Raw genomic sequence first — 18,122 nt, 5'->3', positions numbered from 1 at the left:
TTCTCCCAACACCATCTGTTAAAAAGGCTGTCTTTTTTCCATTGGATATTCTTTCCTGCTTTGTCAAAGATCAGTTGGCTGTATACTTTTGGGTCCACTTCTGAGTTCTCAATTCTGTTCCATTGGTCTATGTGTCTGTTTTTGTGCCAATACCATACTGTCTTGATGATGACAGCTTTGTAGTAGAGGCTAAAAGTCTGGGATGGTGATACTTCCCGTTTTGGTTTTAGTTTTCAGTATTACTTTGGCTATTCGGGGTCTTTTGTGGTTCCATACAAATTTTTGGATAGTTTGTTCTAGTTTTGAGAAGTATGCTGATGCAATTTTGATCTTTTTTTTTTTTTAATGTTTATTTATTTGTGAGAGAGAGCAAGAGACAGAGCGTGAACAGGGGAAGAGCGGGAGGGTGGGGAGGATCAACACAGAATCTGAAGCAGGCTCCAGGCTCTGAGCTGTCAGCACAGAGCCCAATGCGAGGCTTGAACTCCCAAACCACAAGATCATGACCTGAGGTAAAGTTGGACATTTAACCGACTGAGCCACCCAGGTGCCCCTAAGTGTCCAACTCTTGATTTCAGCTTAGAACGTGATCTCACAGTTTTGTAAGGGCGAGCCCAACACCAGGCTCTGCACTGACCATGCGGAGTCTGCTTAGGAGTCTCTGTATCCCTCTCTGTCTGCCCACACCCCCACTCATGCTCCCTTTGTCTCTCGCAAAAAAAAAAAAAAAAAGTTATTTTAGTTCCTAACTCAGGCGATATCAAACATATTGGATATAGCTTTTTGTTACATAAAATAACGCACATACATCTTTCCTCTTTTTTTCAGTTAAGACTTAATATGCATCATTTTTGGAGATGAGAACCTTAGTTATTTTTGCATGAATACTGTCATTCATTTATGGTTAAACTTCAAATAGGGTTCTTCCTTTTTGAAAAAAAAATATACTCAATTGAAATGTTTTTCAAGTCTGACGATCAGGTGATTGTCAGGCATTTGGAGGACAAGCTCATTTCTACCCTGCTTTAGTTAATTATTGTGATTGTAAACAAAGGATGTACAATTCAAAGTCAAGCAAGATTTCACATGGATGATGGAGGTGATAATAGCTTAATTCCTGCTGGATCTTTTTTCTTTACTCTGGAGAATTCACACTGACCTTGTCCAAAATCTGATGACCTCCCTATTTTACTCGACTGTTTGGAAAGCTAGGCCTGCCATAGCTGGCCCTGAGGGGGTATCCTAAAGACCACTGAGTCACTGACCCATGTCAAGACTGGAATTAAAGTCTGATCTACAGGACCTCTGAAATAGTTATACATGGGCTTATTGACAACAAAAACCTAACTAGCTGCATTTTCCTGCTTATAAAATACCCTAATGAAATGTATTTTAAGTGATAAATTCACATATTTAATTTTACCAAGTTTCTTATTGCAGGTTATTTTCTAGACTCCTTGTAAATATTTTTTCTCAAAGGTAATGTGTTACAACTAAAGTTTAATGTTTTGAAGTATGAGCAGAATATATTGTTAAACCATAACTAAATGTAATGAGTATCATCCTAGTTGATGAAGGGACCAGTACAGTTACATTTTAATACTTTTAAAGATTTTGGTCTTTTGGGGCAAAAATTCCACATACCTCATAAAAAATTTAGTTTAAGCTTTAACAGCATGCTATTCTCTGTTTCTATTTTTGTCAAACCTCAAATAATACACAAATGTTGATATTTAAGAGTTTTGAGGTTATGTGAATTGTCCTAAAAGGAAGCACATAACCAGCTAGGAAGGTGTTAATATTTAAGTGTGGTTGGATGGGAACTGTCTACCTTAATGGTAACTTTGTCATAGAGCTGTGATAGAGAAAGGAAAAACTTCCCTGTTTATTTTTTTCCTTCTTCTGCACAAAAGGAAATGACCATGCCATTTTATGAATATCTAGTCAGTATTCTGCAGTTTATAATATGACATTGTCTTTTGTTTTTATATAGGAGTTGATCCCTGAATTTTATTATCTCCCTGAGATGTTTGTCAACTTCAATAATTATAATCTTGGAGTGATGGATGATGGGACAGTAGTGTCTGACGTTGAACTTCCTCCTTGGGCCAAAACCTCAGAAGAATTTGTTCGCATAAACAGATTGGTAAGATAGTAATCATCTACTCTGTCATGAGCCTTTTCTCGAAGTATCTTTCATGTATTTGTATAATCATTAACCCTTGCTCTTATAGACAAATTATAGTTGATAGAGATAACTGAAAGTAACAAAAGTTATTGAATCTCCATATATATTTTATTAAATTTTATTGACTTGAAAAGTGTAGTGGTTTCTTTCTTTTATGCAGAATGTAGGTTACTTTCATATGCACATGATAATTCAGAAAAAGACACAGAGCATGAGTGGGGAAGGGAGAGAGAGATAGAAGGGGACACAGAATCTGAAGCAGGCTCCAGGCTCTGAGCTGTCAGTACAGAGCCTGATGCAGGACTCGAACCCACAAGCTGTGAGATTGTGACCAGGCACCCCAGAATTATAAGGGAAATTATAAGTAAAACTGGAATTGTATCCTTCATGGAACATAAGTTTCTTACGCTAGATGAAGAACGCAATCCTGTGCTCCAGGTTAGAAGTCCACTGTACATTTCAGTAATAGAAACAAGATTTTCAAGTTATATGTGGTATCTTTCTTTTCAAGGAAATATTCATGTAATATTTAGAACATGAAAATTTAAAAACTTAAAAGCTCAGTGATTATTGTGTTCTTTAGACTCCTCTCTAGCAAACTCTTTACAGTCCTCTCATGTGGGTTCTAAATTATTTTATGAAAAAGTTATGTCTTTCCCTTTTTGCCTTTAACTTTCATAAAAGTTTGGAATCGGTTACCTTTATTCTCAGTTTGTAAAAGTTGGATCTCTGTCATACTCTGTATTAAAAGTGAAATCTAAGGGCACCTGGCTGGGTTACTTGGTAGAGCAACTCTTGATCTCAGGGTTTTGAGGTCAAGCCCTATGTTGGGCAGAGAGATTAGTTTAAAGGAAAAAAATGAAAGCACAAATGGGGAAAGGGCAGAGAAAGGGAGAGAGAGAATCCCAAGCAGGCTTCATGCTGCCTGAGCAGAGCTCAGTGCAGGGCTCGAACTCAGGAAACCGTGAGATGGTGACCTGAGCCACCCGGGTGCCCCTCAACATTTATATTTTAATTCTGTCTTCCAGATCCTAATTGCAATCCCATTGTTACTGAAATTTCACATTTTCTGTATACTGGAAGCAATACAAGGGAAATAGAAAGGACATAGTCCTTGAAGTTAGACCAACTTTCCTAATCTTGGATAAATCACTTTGCTAATTATGGAACTTCAGGAATTTAATCTTTCTGAGCCTTGGTTTCATCGTATGTAGTCTGAAAATTATGAATATGAAATTGTAATTATGGATATAATATTCGTTGGCTTATAGTAGACGCTTAGAAAGTAGTACCTAACATTATTCTATCATAGTCCTTAGGTACATGTTTTATTTTACTTTTACCCCAGCATTTTGGACAATTATAATTAAAATGAGAACCCAAGACAAAGCTTAGTTCTAGCAGATATAGAAGGAGATGTCAAACTTTTAAATGTGAGAGTTTTCTATGGTTGTGTGATTCCCCCTCCACTCCTCAGAGACTATTGGAAATCAGTAAAGGTATAGTTGTGCCACATTTTTTTTATTTCAGTAATTGCCCTTTTGAAGTACATTTATTGAGGTGTAATGTATGTACCATAAAATTCAACTTTATTTTTTAAATGTTTATTTATTTTTATTTTACGAAAGAGTGTGCACTTTCAGGGGAGGAACAGAGAGAAAGGGAGAGAGAGAGAGAGAATCCCAAGCAGACTCCGTGCTGTCAGCAGAGCCTGATGTGGGACTGGATCTCAGAGACCATGAGATCATGACCTGAGCCAGAATCAAAAGTTGGATACTTAACTGACCAAGGAACCCCAGTGGCCCAAAATTTATCTTTAAAAGTACACCTTTTTTTTTTTTTTTGAGCTTTTGAAAATTTAGACAGTTGTATAACCATCACCCCTATCCAGCTTTAGAACACTTGCATCACTTGTACCTGTTTGCAGTCAGTCTCTGCTCTGGGACTTTTTGTCTCTATAGAGACAATTTTTTCTAATATTTAAAAGTTTTATATAAATGGAATCATGTAGTATGTGCCTGATTTCTTTTATTTAGTATGATATTTTTGAGATTCACCCATGTTGTTGCATATGTATTGCAACATATTGTATGACTGCATAATATTACATTGGATAGATAGAATACTTTTTATTTATTTACCAGTTCATGGACATTTGAGTTTTTCCAGTTTGAGGCTATTATAAATATTTGTATATGTCTTAGGGTGAACACCTGTTTTCATTTCTCTTGGATAGATACCTAGAAATTTAATGTTGGGTCATATAATAAGAAGTTGCTAAGACTTGGTATTGTCAATATTATTTATTTTAGCTTCTCTAGTTGGTATCTCATTGTAATTTTAATTTGCATTTCCCTAATGAATAAGATGTTGACTACCTTTTCACAGGTTTATTTTCTACTCATATATTTTCTTTTTAAAAAAAGTTTTTTTTTTTTAATATTTATTTTTGAGAGAGAGAGATAGAGAACAAGCATGCACATGTGCAAGTGGGGAAGGGGCAGAGAAAAGGAGACAGAAGATCTGAAACAGGCTCCTCCTCGCTGTGAGTGCATAGCCCAGTGCAGGGCTTGATCCACAAACCACAAGATCATGACCTGAGCCTAAATTAAGAGTCAGCTACTTAACTGACTGAGCCACCCAGGCACCCCCACATGTGTTCTTTGGAACTATTCATATCTTTTGCCAATTTTTAAGTTGTGTTGTTTTTCTTATTATTTAATTGTAAGCGATCTTTACATATTCTTTGTGGAGGTTCTTTATCCAACATAGGTTTTGCACATAATTTTCTCCTGGTCTCATCTTTTCATTTTTAAAAAATGTTTATTTATGGGGTGCCTGGATGGCTCAGTTGGTTAAGCGCCCGACTTCGGCTCAGGTCATGATCTCACGGTTTATGGATTCGAGCCCCTCATCAGGCTCTGTGCTGACAGCTAGCTCAGAGCCTGGAGCCTGTTTAGGATTCTGTGTCTCCCTCTCTCTCTGACCCTCCCCTGCTCACACTGTCTCTCTCTCTCTCTCTCAGAAATAAATAAAAACAATTTTTAATGTTTGTTTGTCTGTTTATTATTTATTTATTCATTTATTTATTTATTTAGAGAAGGAGAGAATGAATCCCAAGTAGAGTCCACAGTCAGTGCAGAGCCTGATGCTGAGATCATTACCTGAGCGGAAATCAAAATTTGGACATTTAACTGACTGAGCCACCCAGGAGCCTCTGTCTTTTCCTTTTTTAACGTTTCTTTTGAAACACCATTTTTAAAAAATGGTTTCACTATTAGTGAATAGTGAAATAACTTCTATAACATTTGAAAGATGTAATCATTCTCATTCTTCAGGAATATATTTTAAAGAAAAAAACTTAAGTCATGTTCTGATCATTTTATTATTGAAACACTTTCTTAAATATGATTTAAAATTCTAAGTCTCAAGGAAACCAAATCTGTAGTAATTATTACCTTAGTACTAGTAAGAGTACAAAGAGGTTTGTTAGAGTGTTTACTTAAAAGAGGTCTAAGGCCAAAAATATTTAAGTTATATTAAAAGCTTTTCAAACCTATTTTGACAATTAAAAGAATTTAACTGTGTAAATTAAGGTAAGTCCCTCTCTTCATAGTACTTCCCATCTCTGCTCTCACAACCTTTACCTCAGAAGAGCCAGATCTTTTGGGATGGGCTTCCCAAGGGCACCATGGAAAAGAAGGTAGCTACTTAACAAATTGTTTTCAATAAGATTTCAGTTTTACATGCCATTTTAGTATGAAATCACATACAAAATAGTATTTTACAATAATAACTTCATGTTTATTGTATCTTAAATTAACTTTATTAAGCACTTGTGCCAGTGATTCCTCTTTCTATGAGTTTTACAATGTCCTCATAGTTCAGGCTCTGAAAAAGCTTACATTCTTAAGAGAACTGTATAAAAATTTCATTGCAAATTAAATGCAAACATAGAGTCAAATATTAAATCTCTCTCCTTTCAAATTTGTCATTAGGAAAGATACTTGATTTTACTTACATGTATCTTGATGAAAGAATTCAATAACTCATTCATTCTTTCAAAAATATTTATTATATACCTGTGATGAACAAAGCTCTCCTGTAGTACAGTCTGTATTGATTCATTTTATAATTTCCTCTTCACTTTTTACAAGTGATTAAATTATTAGTGTGGTATTTTATGTATCTGTTAGCATGTTATCACATAAGGATTTTGTCCTCCTCCTCTTTTTGGTTACCTCTTCAAGTCCACAGATTTTATGCAATGATTGTAGCTCATGAAATGCATACTACTTTGATCTGTGACCTTTTTGTGGTGCTAATCGGGTTCCTGATATCGTTATACCTTACTCATTAATCATATTTCCTGCAGCCCGTCAGGCAGCCAGACAGCACAAGTCCCTGTTTTCAGCCCTCTGTTGGCAGGTTTCTGCTTTTCCAGATTATTACAGACGATACTTTGGCTTCTCATAGCCAGAGCCACATCAAGCTGTGTGTTACAATTAAAGTCAGATGGTCCTCAGGTTGAACAGGGATATAGTGTTGCAGCTGTCTCTCTTTCTGGAACAAACCAGCACCAAGAACAGATGATGTATAGGACAGTGAATAATAACAGATTGTACAGTACTCGCTGGTAGCAGGGGATCACAGAATTAATTAACTGACATACTCATTTTAAGATGCCCAGCACATCTTTTTAATGTATTTGGTTACCCAAATATTAATTCCAGGGGATAGGATACTTTTAGGAGCATGATTTTGATGGTGGACCAGTAACGCCACATTTCCTATTTTTGTTAGAGGGCCCTAACTTCTATCTTACTTAACCATTTTAATCCTCAGAGCTTTCTGCAAGTAGTGAAGATCTAAACGTAGGATTAGCAAATTGGCTAAAGTGTAGGATTTATGGATAGAAGACAATATCCTGTGTATTTTAGAAGGAAAATGCAACTAATTCTGATTAGTCTTTCAGGTAAATAAATTATAGTTTTTTGTTCTGAACAGTTGGAATCAGGGTAAAACCAAAACAATCTTAACTACATCCCAGAGATTGGCCTGTGTTATTTAATATTACCTGAACCAGAAAAAAAAATTTTATTCCAAAACTGCTTTAGAAATACAAATGAGAAACAGGCTTTCCTACCTTAAAATAATATAACACTATGAGTTCAGACTGCTCATCAATTATCTTTACAATATAAAGTTGATGTTATGGACCTATATTATATTGCCTCTTAAAATCCTAGAGTTTTAAGTTGAACTAAGAGACAAAGAAACCCCTACTCTGAACAGTAATGATAGGTCTATTTATAAAAGTTGAAGTGGAGCATTTTGTTTTAGATGAAGGATGTATAATTTATTCAAATTATAATAAAAGAAATTCATTCATTTAAAATTTAAGGATTAACTGAGTGCCTATGTTTGTACGAGCAATATTAGACTCGGTGAATAAGACAGATGATGTCCGTACTCTTCTGGAGGTTACTTCCTTTTTGATAACTTAGGTTTTTGAGGTAGAAGGCTTCTCCAGGCTGAGAGGTGGCATGAATCTAATCAGGAAGGCTTCTGTTGATGGATTGTCCTGAGGTTACCCGTAAGAATCCTATTTGCTTTTGTGTATCTTCTGTAGCTTTTGTCTTCTCTACTCTTTCAGAATGGTGATGTGAGTAGTTACTTCCTTGAGAAGGTAAAGAAAAATAAAATGAGTATATTATCTCCTTTTAAGATGACATATGGACAAATTAAAAATGATGACATCTTTTTATTGCTGGAGAAAAAAATTTTTCACATTCCTCTACCAACTTTGTTTTTTTTTTCCTATTGCTAAAATTTAAATTTATTCACCTTAAACTTTCATAGATCTTATATCTCTGAAGGAATTAGGTCAATCTTTTATAACTTTTTTTAAGTGTTACAGAATAGTTGAAACTATGAATCTCATATCCTTAATGAAAAAGTGCTATGTATACATAGAGCAAGACCTACATCTTGAAATGACTAAGTTTGCAATGATATAACAGTTTGATTATTGTAATGCCATACTATGTCCCATTTTACAGTGTTTACCAACACTGTAAGGTTGAGAGGTTTGAGGTTTGAAAGGGTTTGCACTTTTTTTTTTACCTTTATTTACATTCTTGCATCCATTTTTGAGGAAAATGGCATTAAAAATGTTTCTTAAGAGAGCTAACCAGGCAATATTTTTCTATTCTTTGAAATAGAGTTAACAGGAGCTAACGTATTTTTTTTATATTATTCCTTTTCCTGTTCCCTTTTCGTTTTTCACACTGCTAATGGTGTGGCCAAAAATGTAAATAGCCATTATGTCTATAGTTGATAATCGTTCTCTACTGTGGACACAACCTTTCCACCTTCTCTTTACTGCCTGCAGCGGTCAGACCCAAAACTCTGGGGAATGGAGCAGATATATGTGAAGTTTGAAAAAAAAAAAATACTATTATTTGGTTTGCTTTTGCTCCTCATATGTCACTAACTTTGAAAATTCTGGTTTGAAAAGGACATCCAAGTAGGAAAAAAGATGTTTGATGTTGTTAGGTTATTAATTCTCCCCAAACTTATTTATAAATTAAATGTAAAACCCAATTCAAGGCCCAGTAGGTTTTGTTTGTTAGAAGATGACAAACTGATATATAAAGGGCAAAGGGCTAATTATGGCCAAGATCTTCTCTGAGAACAAGAACAGGTTTTGGAGATTTGCTTTATTATATATAAAGAATTATTATAAAACTATAGTAATTAGGGGAAACGAGGAGAAGTAGATAATTGAAGTGAAACACAGAACCCAGAAGCAGAACAGGACATCTATTATGTTGCCATCTTTGGGGAAAAGAAGGATTTTTGATTTTATGGTGCTGAGATAGTTACTCTATTAGTTTCTTAGGGCAGCTGTAACAAAGTACCACAAACTGAGTGGCTTAAACAGCAGAAATGTATTGATTCCCAATTCTAGAGCTAGAAGTCTGAACACAGGTCAGTAGGGAGGGGTCTGTTCTAGGCCTTTTGTTGGCTCATACACAGCCATCTTTGTCCTGTGTCTGTCTCTGCACAGCATTTTCCCTCTTAGCATGTCTGTCTCTGTATCCAAATCTCCCCTTTTTATCTGACACCACCCATATTGGATTAGGGACTCACCCTACTCCAGTATGACCTTATCTTAACATATATAATTACATAAGTAATGATCCTATTTCCAAATAAGATCATAAGTTGAGTTATAGAGAAGTTAAGATTTAAACATACAAATTTTGGGGAATATAGTTCATCTCATAATCACATCAATATGGAAAAAATGAGATCAGAACCGTTCTTATCTTATACCACAAAGATTAAAGTATATTAAAGTTTTAAATATGAAAGTAAATTATAAACTTTTAGAAGATAATACAGGAGGATTCCTTTTTGATCTTGAAATAGGGAAGAGTTTTCCAAACAAGAAACCAAAAGTGAAATATGATATATCACATTAATTGGATTTTGGATATTAAACCAACCTTACACTCCTTGAATATGTCATACTTGGATGGTATAAATCCTTTTAATATATATGGTATTTTGTTGTTTTTATTAGTATTTTGTGGAGAAATTATTACTTTTGAGGATGCTTGCATCTGTGTTCATGAGGAATATTGGCATATAATTTTCTTGTGATATCTGACTTTAATACCATGATAATATTGGTGTCATAGAGTAAGATATGGTTAAATGTTTCTCTTTCCCTATTTTGTAAAATACATTTCAAAACTAGAGAGAAAGCGAGCACATGAATGGGGGAGAGACAGAGAGAGGAGAGAGAGAAACTCAGTCTCCATGCTCTGCTTGGAGCCTGATGTGAGGCTCAATCCTAACCATGAGATCACAAGCCAATATCAAGAGTTGGATGCTAAACAGACTGAGCCACCCAGGCATCCCAAAGAGGAAGACTTTAAATTACCAATTAAATTTTTTTACTGGTTACATGTTTATTCAGACTTTCTGTTTTTATCTTCAGGTGGTTTCAGTAACTTGTATGTTTCTAGGAATTTGTCCATTTAATCCAGTTTGTTGATATAAATTTGTTCATTATATGCCTTATATCAATTTCTCTAAAGTTGATAGTGATGTTACCTCATTCATCCCTGATTTTTGGTAATATATTCTTTTTTTCTAGGTCAGTCTAGATAAAGGTTTGTCAGTTTTGTTAATCTTTTCAAAGAACTAGCTTTTCCTTTCATTGACTTTTCTCTATTATGTTTCTGTTTTTCTTTTATTGGAGGATCACTCTAATATCCATTATTATTTTTCCTTCTGCTTGCTTTGGGTTTAGTTTTCTTTTTTATTAGTTTCTTAATTTGGAAAAATCTTTCTTCTTTGCTAATACTGGCTTTTACAGTTGTAAGTTTCCCATTATGTACAATTTTTGCTGCATCCCATAAATTTTGATATTTTGTTTACTTATTTTCATTCACTCATAATATTTTCTGATTTCCCTTGTGATTCCTTTTTTGACTTATGGAGTATTCAGAAATGTATTGCTTAGTTTTCAAACATTTGTGAATTTTCCAAGTTTCCTTCTGTTTTTTATTTCTAATTTAATTTCATTGTGATTGGAAAATATACTTTGTATGATTTCTGTTGTTTTAGATGTGCTGAGACTTGCTTTATGACCTAGCATATAGTCTGTATTGGAGAATTCTCCATTAGCCCTTGAGAAGAATGGGTATTCTGCTGCTATTGAGTATTCTATGGATGTCAGTTAGTCAAATTGTTTTATTGTGCTCAAGTCTCATATCTTCTATATCTTCACTGATTTCCTATCTATTTCAGCCCATTTTTACTAGTGGGATGTTGAAGTCCTCAAATATTATCATCTCTTCTGTCTGTTTTTGCCTCGTATTTTTTTTTTAATGTTTATTTACTTTTGAGAGAGAGAGAGACAAACAGAGAGAGAGAGAGAGAGAGTGAGTGGAGGAGGGGCAGAGAGAGAGAGAGAGAGACAGAGATGCAGAATCCAAAGCAAGCTCCAGGCTTTGAGCTATCAGCACAGAGAGGGGCTCGAACCCACGGACCATGAGATCATGACCTGAGCCAAAGTCAAACACTTAACTGACTGAGCCACACAGGCACCCCTTGCCTAATGTATTTTTTATGTTAGGTATATATGTTAGTTTCCCATGACTCCTGTAACAGATTACCAAAATTATGATGGCTTAACACAACACAAATTTATTCTGTGAAAGAAGTCCAAAATGAGTATTACATACCCTTCAGAAGATCTCTGCCTCTGTCCTCACATTACCATCTCCTCTTCTGTCTACAGTGAAATCTTTCTCTACCTTCCTCTTATAAAGATACGTTGATTATGTTTAGGGTCCTCTCTGATAATCCAGAATGATGTTTCCATCTTGAGATCCTTAATTTAACAAATCTTTTCCCCATATAAAGTACTGTTTACAGGTTCTAGAGATTAGGATTTAATATGTTTTGGGGGTGGAGGGTAGCCTACCACTATGCATATGTATGTATAATTATTATATTTTCCTGATGAACTATTTTTTCATTATAAGTTGTTCCTCTTTGTTTCTAGTAATTTTTAGTCTATTTTACATGATGTTAGTATAGCCTAGTCCAGCTCTCTTATGGTAACTGTTTGCATGGTATATAGTTTTCCTTTCTTTGACTTTCAACCTATTTTGTATTTGATTCTGAAGTGTGTTTTTTGTAGATAACGTATAGGTGGATCATGTTATCAATCCAGTCTGATAGTCTTTGCCATTTAATGCTATGATGGATGTGGTTGGATTCATGTCTGCCATTTTGCTAATTAGGTTCTTTAGTTTTGGGTCTTTTTGTTTCTCTGTCCCTCCCTTTATATTTTCTTTTGTATCAAACAGATCATTTTTAGTTTACAATTTTATTCTTATTTTTTTCTATTTGTTGTAGTTTTCTTAGTCATTACTTTATGGACAATATGTGTCTTAATTTATCTCAATCCACTTCATCTTAATACTAGCTTAATTTCATAGGTTATAGTGACTTTGTTCAAACTCAGCTCTACCTGGTGCTATTGCCATAAATATATTACATCTATCTATATATGTTATAAACCCACTGCAATGTAACTGTTGCTTTATGCAATCTATGTCTTCTACAGAAGTTAAGAAAGGAAAAAATACTTATTAATTTTATTTACTACTCTTACCTTGATAGAAATATTCCAAAATGAAAAAAGCACCTCAGATACTCAACATCATGTAGGAGTGAGATAATTCCCAAATAGAAAAATTTCTGTAGAATTGAAGTTTATACTTTCAAATACCAATGTTTTTCACTGTTTCTCTTGAAAAAACTCTTTTTATAAAATGGAATGCTCATTTCCCTATCTCTTAAGTAAAGAATTCTGAACTTAAATATCTTTTTGTGGAATACTCGTTGTTAAATATTCACATGTTTTCTGTGGTATCCTGAGAAGTTATTGAGATATATAAAGCTTTTTGTTCCTTAGCTAAAATGACCCACATTCCTCTGCTTTCTTTTAGCTTTTCTGTCAGCATTTCAGAGTTCTTTCCTATGTCAGCTGTCACTTCCTGTCACTTTTCTTTGTCAGGGTTTCTATCTTCATTTGAGCTTTTATATTATTTTATGCATATCTGGCAAGGTAAAAGCCTGAGGGATGACCTAGTGACTCCCACCTTTAAGGTTCATAAGCTTTGTACTTGTTTTCCTCCTGGTCTTCAGTGATATGTTCTAGATTCTCTAAAGACCTGAAATCTGAATTCTAGATAAAGGAAACATAAACTGTGTTTTGTTTCGTGACATATTATTGTGTCATACACAAGCAAAACAAAGTGAAATGATACTATATCTAAGGTATACTACATTCATGTTGGAAAAACATCCCAAACTGTGTTTATTCTAGAGTATATAACTTTCACTGACTTCCTGCTAACTTTGTTAATATTTTATCAAAATACTAACATATAAAAAGCATTTTAAGTTTTGTAAGAATAATAAAATAATTCTTCCCCCCACATGTGTCCCATCTACATAATTCTGAAAAGGATTGTGTCTAATAGTGATTACTCATCCCTGCAGACTTCAGCTTAGTGTGGAAGTGTGGGGGAATACAGATTTCTTTTTCTTCCTGAACTAGGAACCCATAGTCGTTGGTAGCTTCTAGCTTCTAGAATACCCACAAAAGTGTGTTAACACCTAGATTCTAGAATAACTTTTAGTTCCTAGATTATGTCATTCTTTTCTTACCACAGTCACTGCCATGTGCTGTTCCTATTGATCGCAATATGAGACTATTCCTTTTCTAACCAAACTATATCTTAAAGCTGATAACCTTGCCCTTATCACCACACCGTCAAAAAGCAAAATAAAACAAAAACTTCCAAACAGCTTTCTTGTAACTCTCATCTTCCTTAAAATCTTCATAAAAACCTCTGCATGCTACTCTATCACCTTCCTATAACTCGTTCTCAGTTTAGTTTTCTGTATGTATGAGTTACAGATCCTTGCTTACTGGACCTTCTCTTCCTTTTTATGTATAGAATCCTGGTTTCAGGTGTAAACTGTATCATTTACAGTAGTTTATTTTAAAATGTGGTGCATGGAAAACACAGTCTGTATCAGAATCCCCTGGAGTTACAATTAGTTATCCATACAATGATTTTTTTTTTTGCTTATATTTGTATTCATGTAAACTGAGAAAGTGCTAGCCAGAAAGAAGAAATATGCTTATTACCTTGACAGTTATTTTCCTCATGACACACAATTTTGCTTTATATGTTACCACTTGCGTATTTGTTTAGTACAAGTTAATAACCAAAATATCCATCAACAATTGGGATGTGAAAAAAAGTTTAAGCAATGGCCATGTTAGAGTGATGCCTCTACTCTCCAATACAGTTTTTCCCACTCTCAGGTTGCTCAAAAATTCACTGATGCTTTCTTCTAGTACTTGTATCACTTTTTCATATTTAGGTGTCTGATCCTTGGTTTCTGGTATGAAAAACAGAACTGTTTATTCATATGGTTAACCCATATCATTTATTTTGAAGTTCATCTTTCCTCACTCTTTTGAGGTAGGAAGGGAGTTTATATCTCCTTTTCTGGCAACTACCACTGAACCCCTAGGATAGTACAGAATAAGTACTAAACAAATAATTGATGAGAAAATATGTGAGCAATTTAATTTATTTCTGTAAATTCTTGAAGTACCTTAATGTGCTGGCTTCAGGGGAAACAAACACCTCATTTTTGGTAAATTTAGTGCTTGTCCAGGCAATTTAAGTTCTCTAGAGGTTAGAAGTAAGAATGAGAAGGAGGAGGAAGAAGAGGTAGATTTTATAGAAAATTTAACCTTTGTGTAAATTATCTTAGTAATGTGCTGCCAGGTACAGCTGGAAATTCTTCTTTCTGCTAGGGACTAACGATAATGGTTGAAGAAGAAAAGTGAGACTAATGGGCTCACAATGTGAGACTGGAAGTTGAATTCACAGACAAATGCTTACTCACCCAGTTCTTCTCATGACTACTGTTGCTTTTGGCAGTGCTCTGTAGGGCTGGGAAGACATTGCCTCCGGCTCCTCATTGCCTTTGTTTCTGGCACTGAGCAGTGTCACCCACAGTGGCAGTGTACCTGAGAAGCATGATCTTTGCTGTGGGTTTTCTTCTACCTATGGATGCTGGCATGAAACTCTCTGCACAGTGATACCCAATAAATGACTGCTTACTGCGGTACTTATATCTGCTTAATTTGCCAATATGAGGTATATATCCAACCATTTTTTTTTCCAGCTAAAATGTTTGTGTAAACCAGCAGATTTCCTTGGTCATTGTAGCCAGAAAGTGACGTTTTACCAGGAAGGAAGGAAGGAAGGAAGGGAGGGAGGGAGGGAGGGAAGGAGATATAGTATTTTCAATGCTAGGAAACAATGCATGGTTGTGGGATTATTGTATAAATATGAAAAGGTAGGCTAGTTCTCTATTAACCGATATTTCAAATAGGTGTTAGGATATTTTCTATAAAGGTTAGATATTCTGGTTTCTTTTTTTAAATTTCGTTTTGTTTTGTTTTTGAGAGAGTGCATGCATGAGCAGGGGAGGAGCAGAAAGGAGACAGAGGATCTAAAGCGGGCTCTGCGCTGAGAGCAGAAAGCTTGTTTCAGGGCTTGAACCTATGAACCATGAGACCACAGCCTGAGCTGTAGTTGAACACTTAACTGATTGAGCCACCCAGGCACCCCTCTGGGTTCTTATTTTTAAGCAAAGGCAAGTTTAGTTTGCTTTATTGTTGTAATGTTAAATAATATATTAAATTGAATGTCAGTGCTTGAATTTTACATGGTACATCTTATATTTATCTGAGACATTTTAGAATTCCTTGCTTAAGTCTGTTCCTGAATTTGCTTCTCCATCCCTCTTCCTAATTTTTTTTTGTTCACATATTTATGCCCATGAACATTAAAACTTTTTCCTACATTTTATTTGAGAATAATTTTTAACCTATAAAAAGGTGCAAAAATAAAAATAACACATAGAATATTCACAAGCTCTTTGCCTAGTTTAACTTTTGGTTTGATTTTACACCCCTCTCTTTTTTTTATCTGAGCTTTCTCCTCTTCTGTTCTCTTCTCACCCTCTGTGTGTGTACACATATAATACACACACACACATATCTAAATTCAGCTGGCCCTTGAACAACAGGCAGATAAGGGTGCCAACACCCACCCATTTGCAATAAAAAATCCATATATAATTTTGACTCCCCAGAAACTTTGACTCTCTAGATAGCCTGTTGTTGATGAGAAGCCTTACCAATATCATAAATAACCAACACACATTTTGCATGTTATATGTGGTATATACTGTATCCTTACAATAAAGCAAGCTAGATAAAAAATGGTATTGGGAAAATTATAAGGAAGAGAAAATACATTTATAATATTGTATTGAATCTGTAAGTTCATATATTTACCAAAAATATTCATGTATAAATGGACCCATGCCGTTCAAACCTATGTTGTTCAAGGGTCAACTATATATGAATATATGTAAAATACATACACACACACAGTACTCTTACTGACTCATTTGAGGGTAAGTTAGATACTTCATGGTCCTTTACCCCCAAATACTTTAGTATGTGTGTCCTAAAAATAGGGATATTTTCTTATATGACCAATATAACACTTAACATTTCACAAATTTAAATTAAGTACTTTAATGTACTTTCCAAATGTCAGTTTTGTTAGTTGGCTTAATAATGTTCTCTGTAGAATTTTTACCCTACCCTACGGGATCCATTGTACGTTATTACTTTTAGGTGCCATGTAAGTTCTTAGAAGTCACTTTTCCTATAACCCTGGTGCATTGGTTTCTTGGAACTGTTCTGACAAAGTATCACAAACTGGCTGCCTTAAAGAACAGAAATTTATTGTCTCACACTTCTGGAAGCTAGAAGTCTGAGGTCAAGGTGTCCACTGGGTCATGGTTCCCCCGAAGACAGGAGGGGAGGGCAGGACCTGTTCCAGGTCTCTCAGTTTTTGGTAGTTCATTGTCTTACAGCAACATAACTCTAATCTTCATATGGCATTCTCCCTGTGTGCACATCTATTTCTGTGTCCAGATTTTCTCCTTTTTATAAGGACACCAGTCATTGAGTTATGGCCCACCAATTGACTTCATTTTAACCTCATTACCTCACTAAGCATCCTCGTTCCAAATAAGGTCACATTCTGAGATACTAAAGGTTAGAACTCCAACATCTTTTAGGGGAGAACACAACCCATAATACTTAACCTTAGACATTAAATATGTGTATTATTTTGCTAGGGCTGCCATAACAAAATACAACAGACTCGGTGCCTTAAACAATAGAAATTAATTTTTGCGTGATTCTGGAAACAAAGTCCAAGATCAAGATGTTTGGCCGGCTTGGGCTTCTTCTGAGGACTCTTTCCTTGCCTTTCAGGTAGTTGTCTACTCGTTGTGTCCTCACCTTAACCTGTCTTTTCTAAAACATTCTTTGAAATCTTTTTATGATCCACTGTTTTTCATTAAGCTGTATTATTGTTTTCAGTTATACTGAATAATTATACCAGAGACTTATATACAATGGATTCTGATTCAAAAGTAAAAGTAAAATGGTATATGTTGTGATCCAGATTACTTGAAGAAATTTCATTTGCATTTAGGAGCATATCAGTTGGATGTTTATGGATCTTTCTGAGAACATTCTATTTGACACCATAAGAAATCATATAAAATGACTATTTTTTTTGCAGTGTATCTAGATTTTATAAATTGGGTGCTCCCTGAATTGGAAGTTGTCACAAAAGCTGCTTTTAAAACACCGTAGTGGTTACTTACTGTCTTTCTGACTTTATAACATACATAAGGTTTACCAACCTCATGTGATATACAAGATCCTTCACAACTGTCTTCATACTTCCCCACCTTCAACTCTTGCAGAATATAATGTAGTCACACTGAGCAAAACTTAAACTTGTCTAAAAGTTGTGTATTCTCTCACATTGTATAACCTCCTTACTTGGCCTGCAAATATTCCACATGGCTACCCCCGATGGATACACATACATCCTTCTTCCTTACCCTTCTGTTTTACTGCCCCTCCTTCCCCACCTTATACTTAATTAATTTGTTGATTTTTATAATTACTTTAGAAAGTATACCTATGTGAAATCATCATGGTGTATACTTTAAATGTATACAGTTTTGTCAGCTCTACTTTAATAAATCTAAAAAATTTAAATAAAATTATGTTCATGTATATGATATCTTTACATAATAAAAACATAAGTGAATATACCAACCTAAATGGTTGATGCTGATGGAGAGACACCTACATCTATCTTGTTTTTCTCTCCTTCTAAATTTTCTTTAATGAGTATCTTTTTTTTTTTTT

General features: G+C 34.7%; 1 protein-coding gene across 6 annotated transcripts in view; it reads left to right on the top strand.

Annotated features, from left to right (window-relative positions):
* LRBA (LPS responsive beige-like anchor protein) overlaps positions 1-18,122 on the top strand; it is a 720,310-nt gene that overhangs the window by 576,339 nt on the left and 125,849 nt on the right. For all 6 annotated transcript variants that reach the window (XM_077770789.1, XM_077770783.1, XM_077770775.1 and 3 more), the window contains one exon: positions 1,994-2,146. In XM_077770789.1, the coding sequence (XP_077626915.1) occupies positions 1,994-2,146 (153 nt within the window). The remainder of the gene's footprint in view (positions 1-1,993; positions 2,147-18,122) is intronic.

The sequence above is a fragment of the Crocuta crocuta genome, unplaced genomic scaffold (assembly GCF_008692635.1).
Source record: "Crocuta crocuta isolate KB4526 unplaced genomic scaffold, BGI_CrCroc_1.0 scaffold345, whole genome shotgun sequence".
NCBI classification, from domain to species: domain Eukaryota; kingdom Metazoa; phylum Chordata; class Mammalia; order Carnivora; family Hyaenidae; genus Crocuta; species Crocuta crocuta.
The sequence above is the reverse complement of the archived record's forward strand: the minus strand, read 5'-3'. Positions and strand labels throughout refer to the sequence as shown.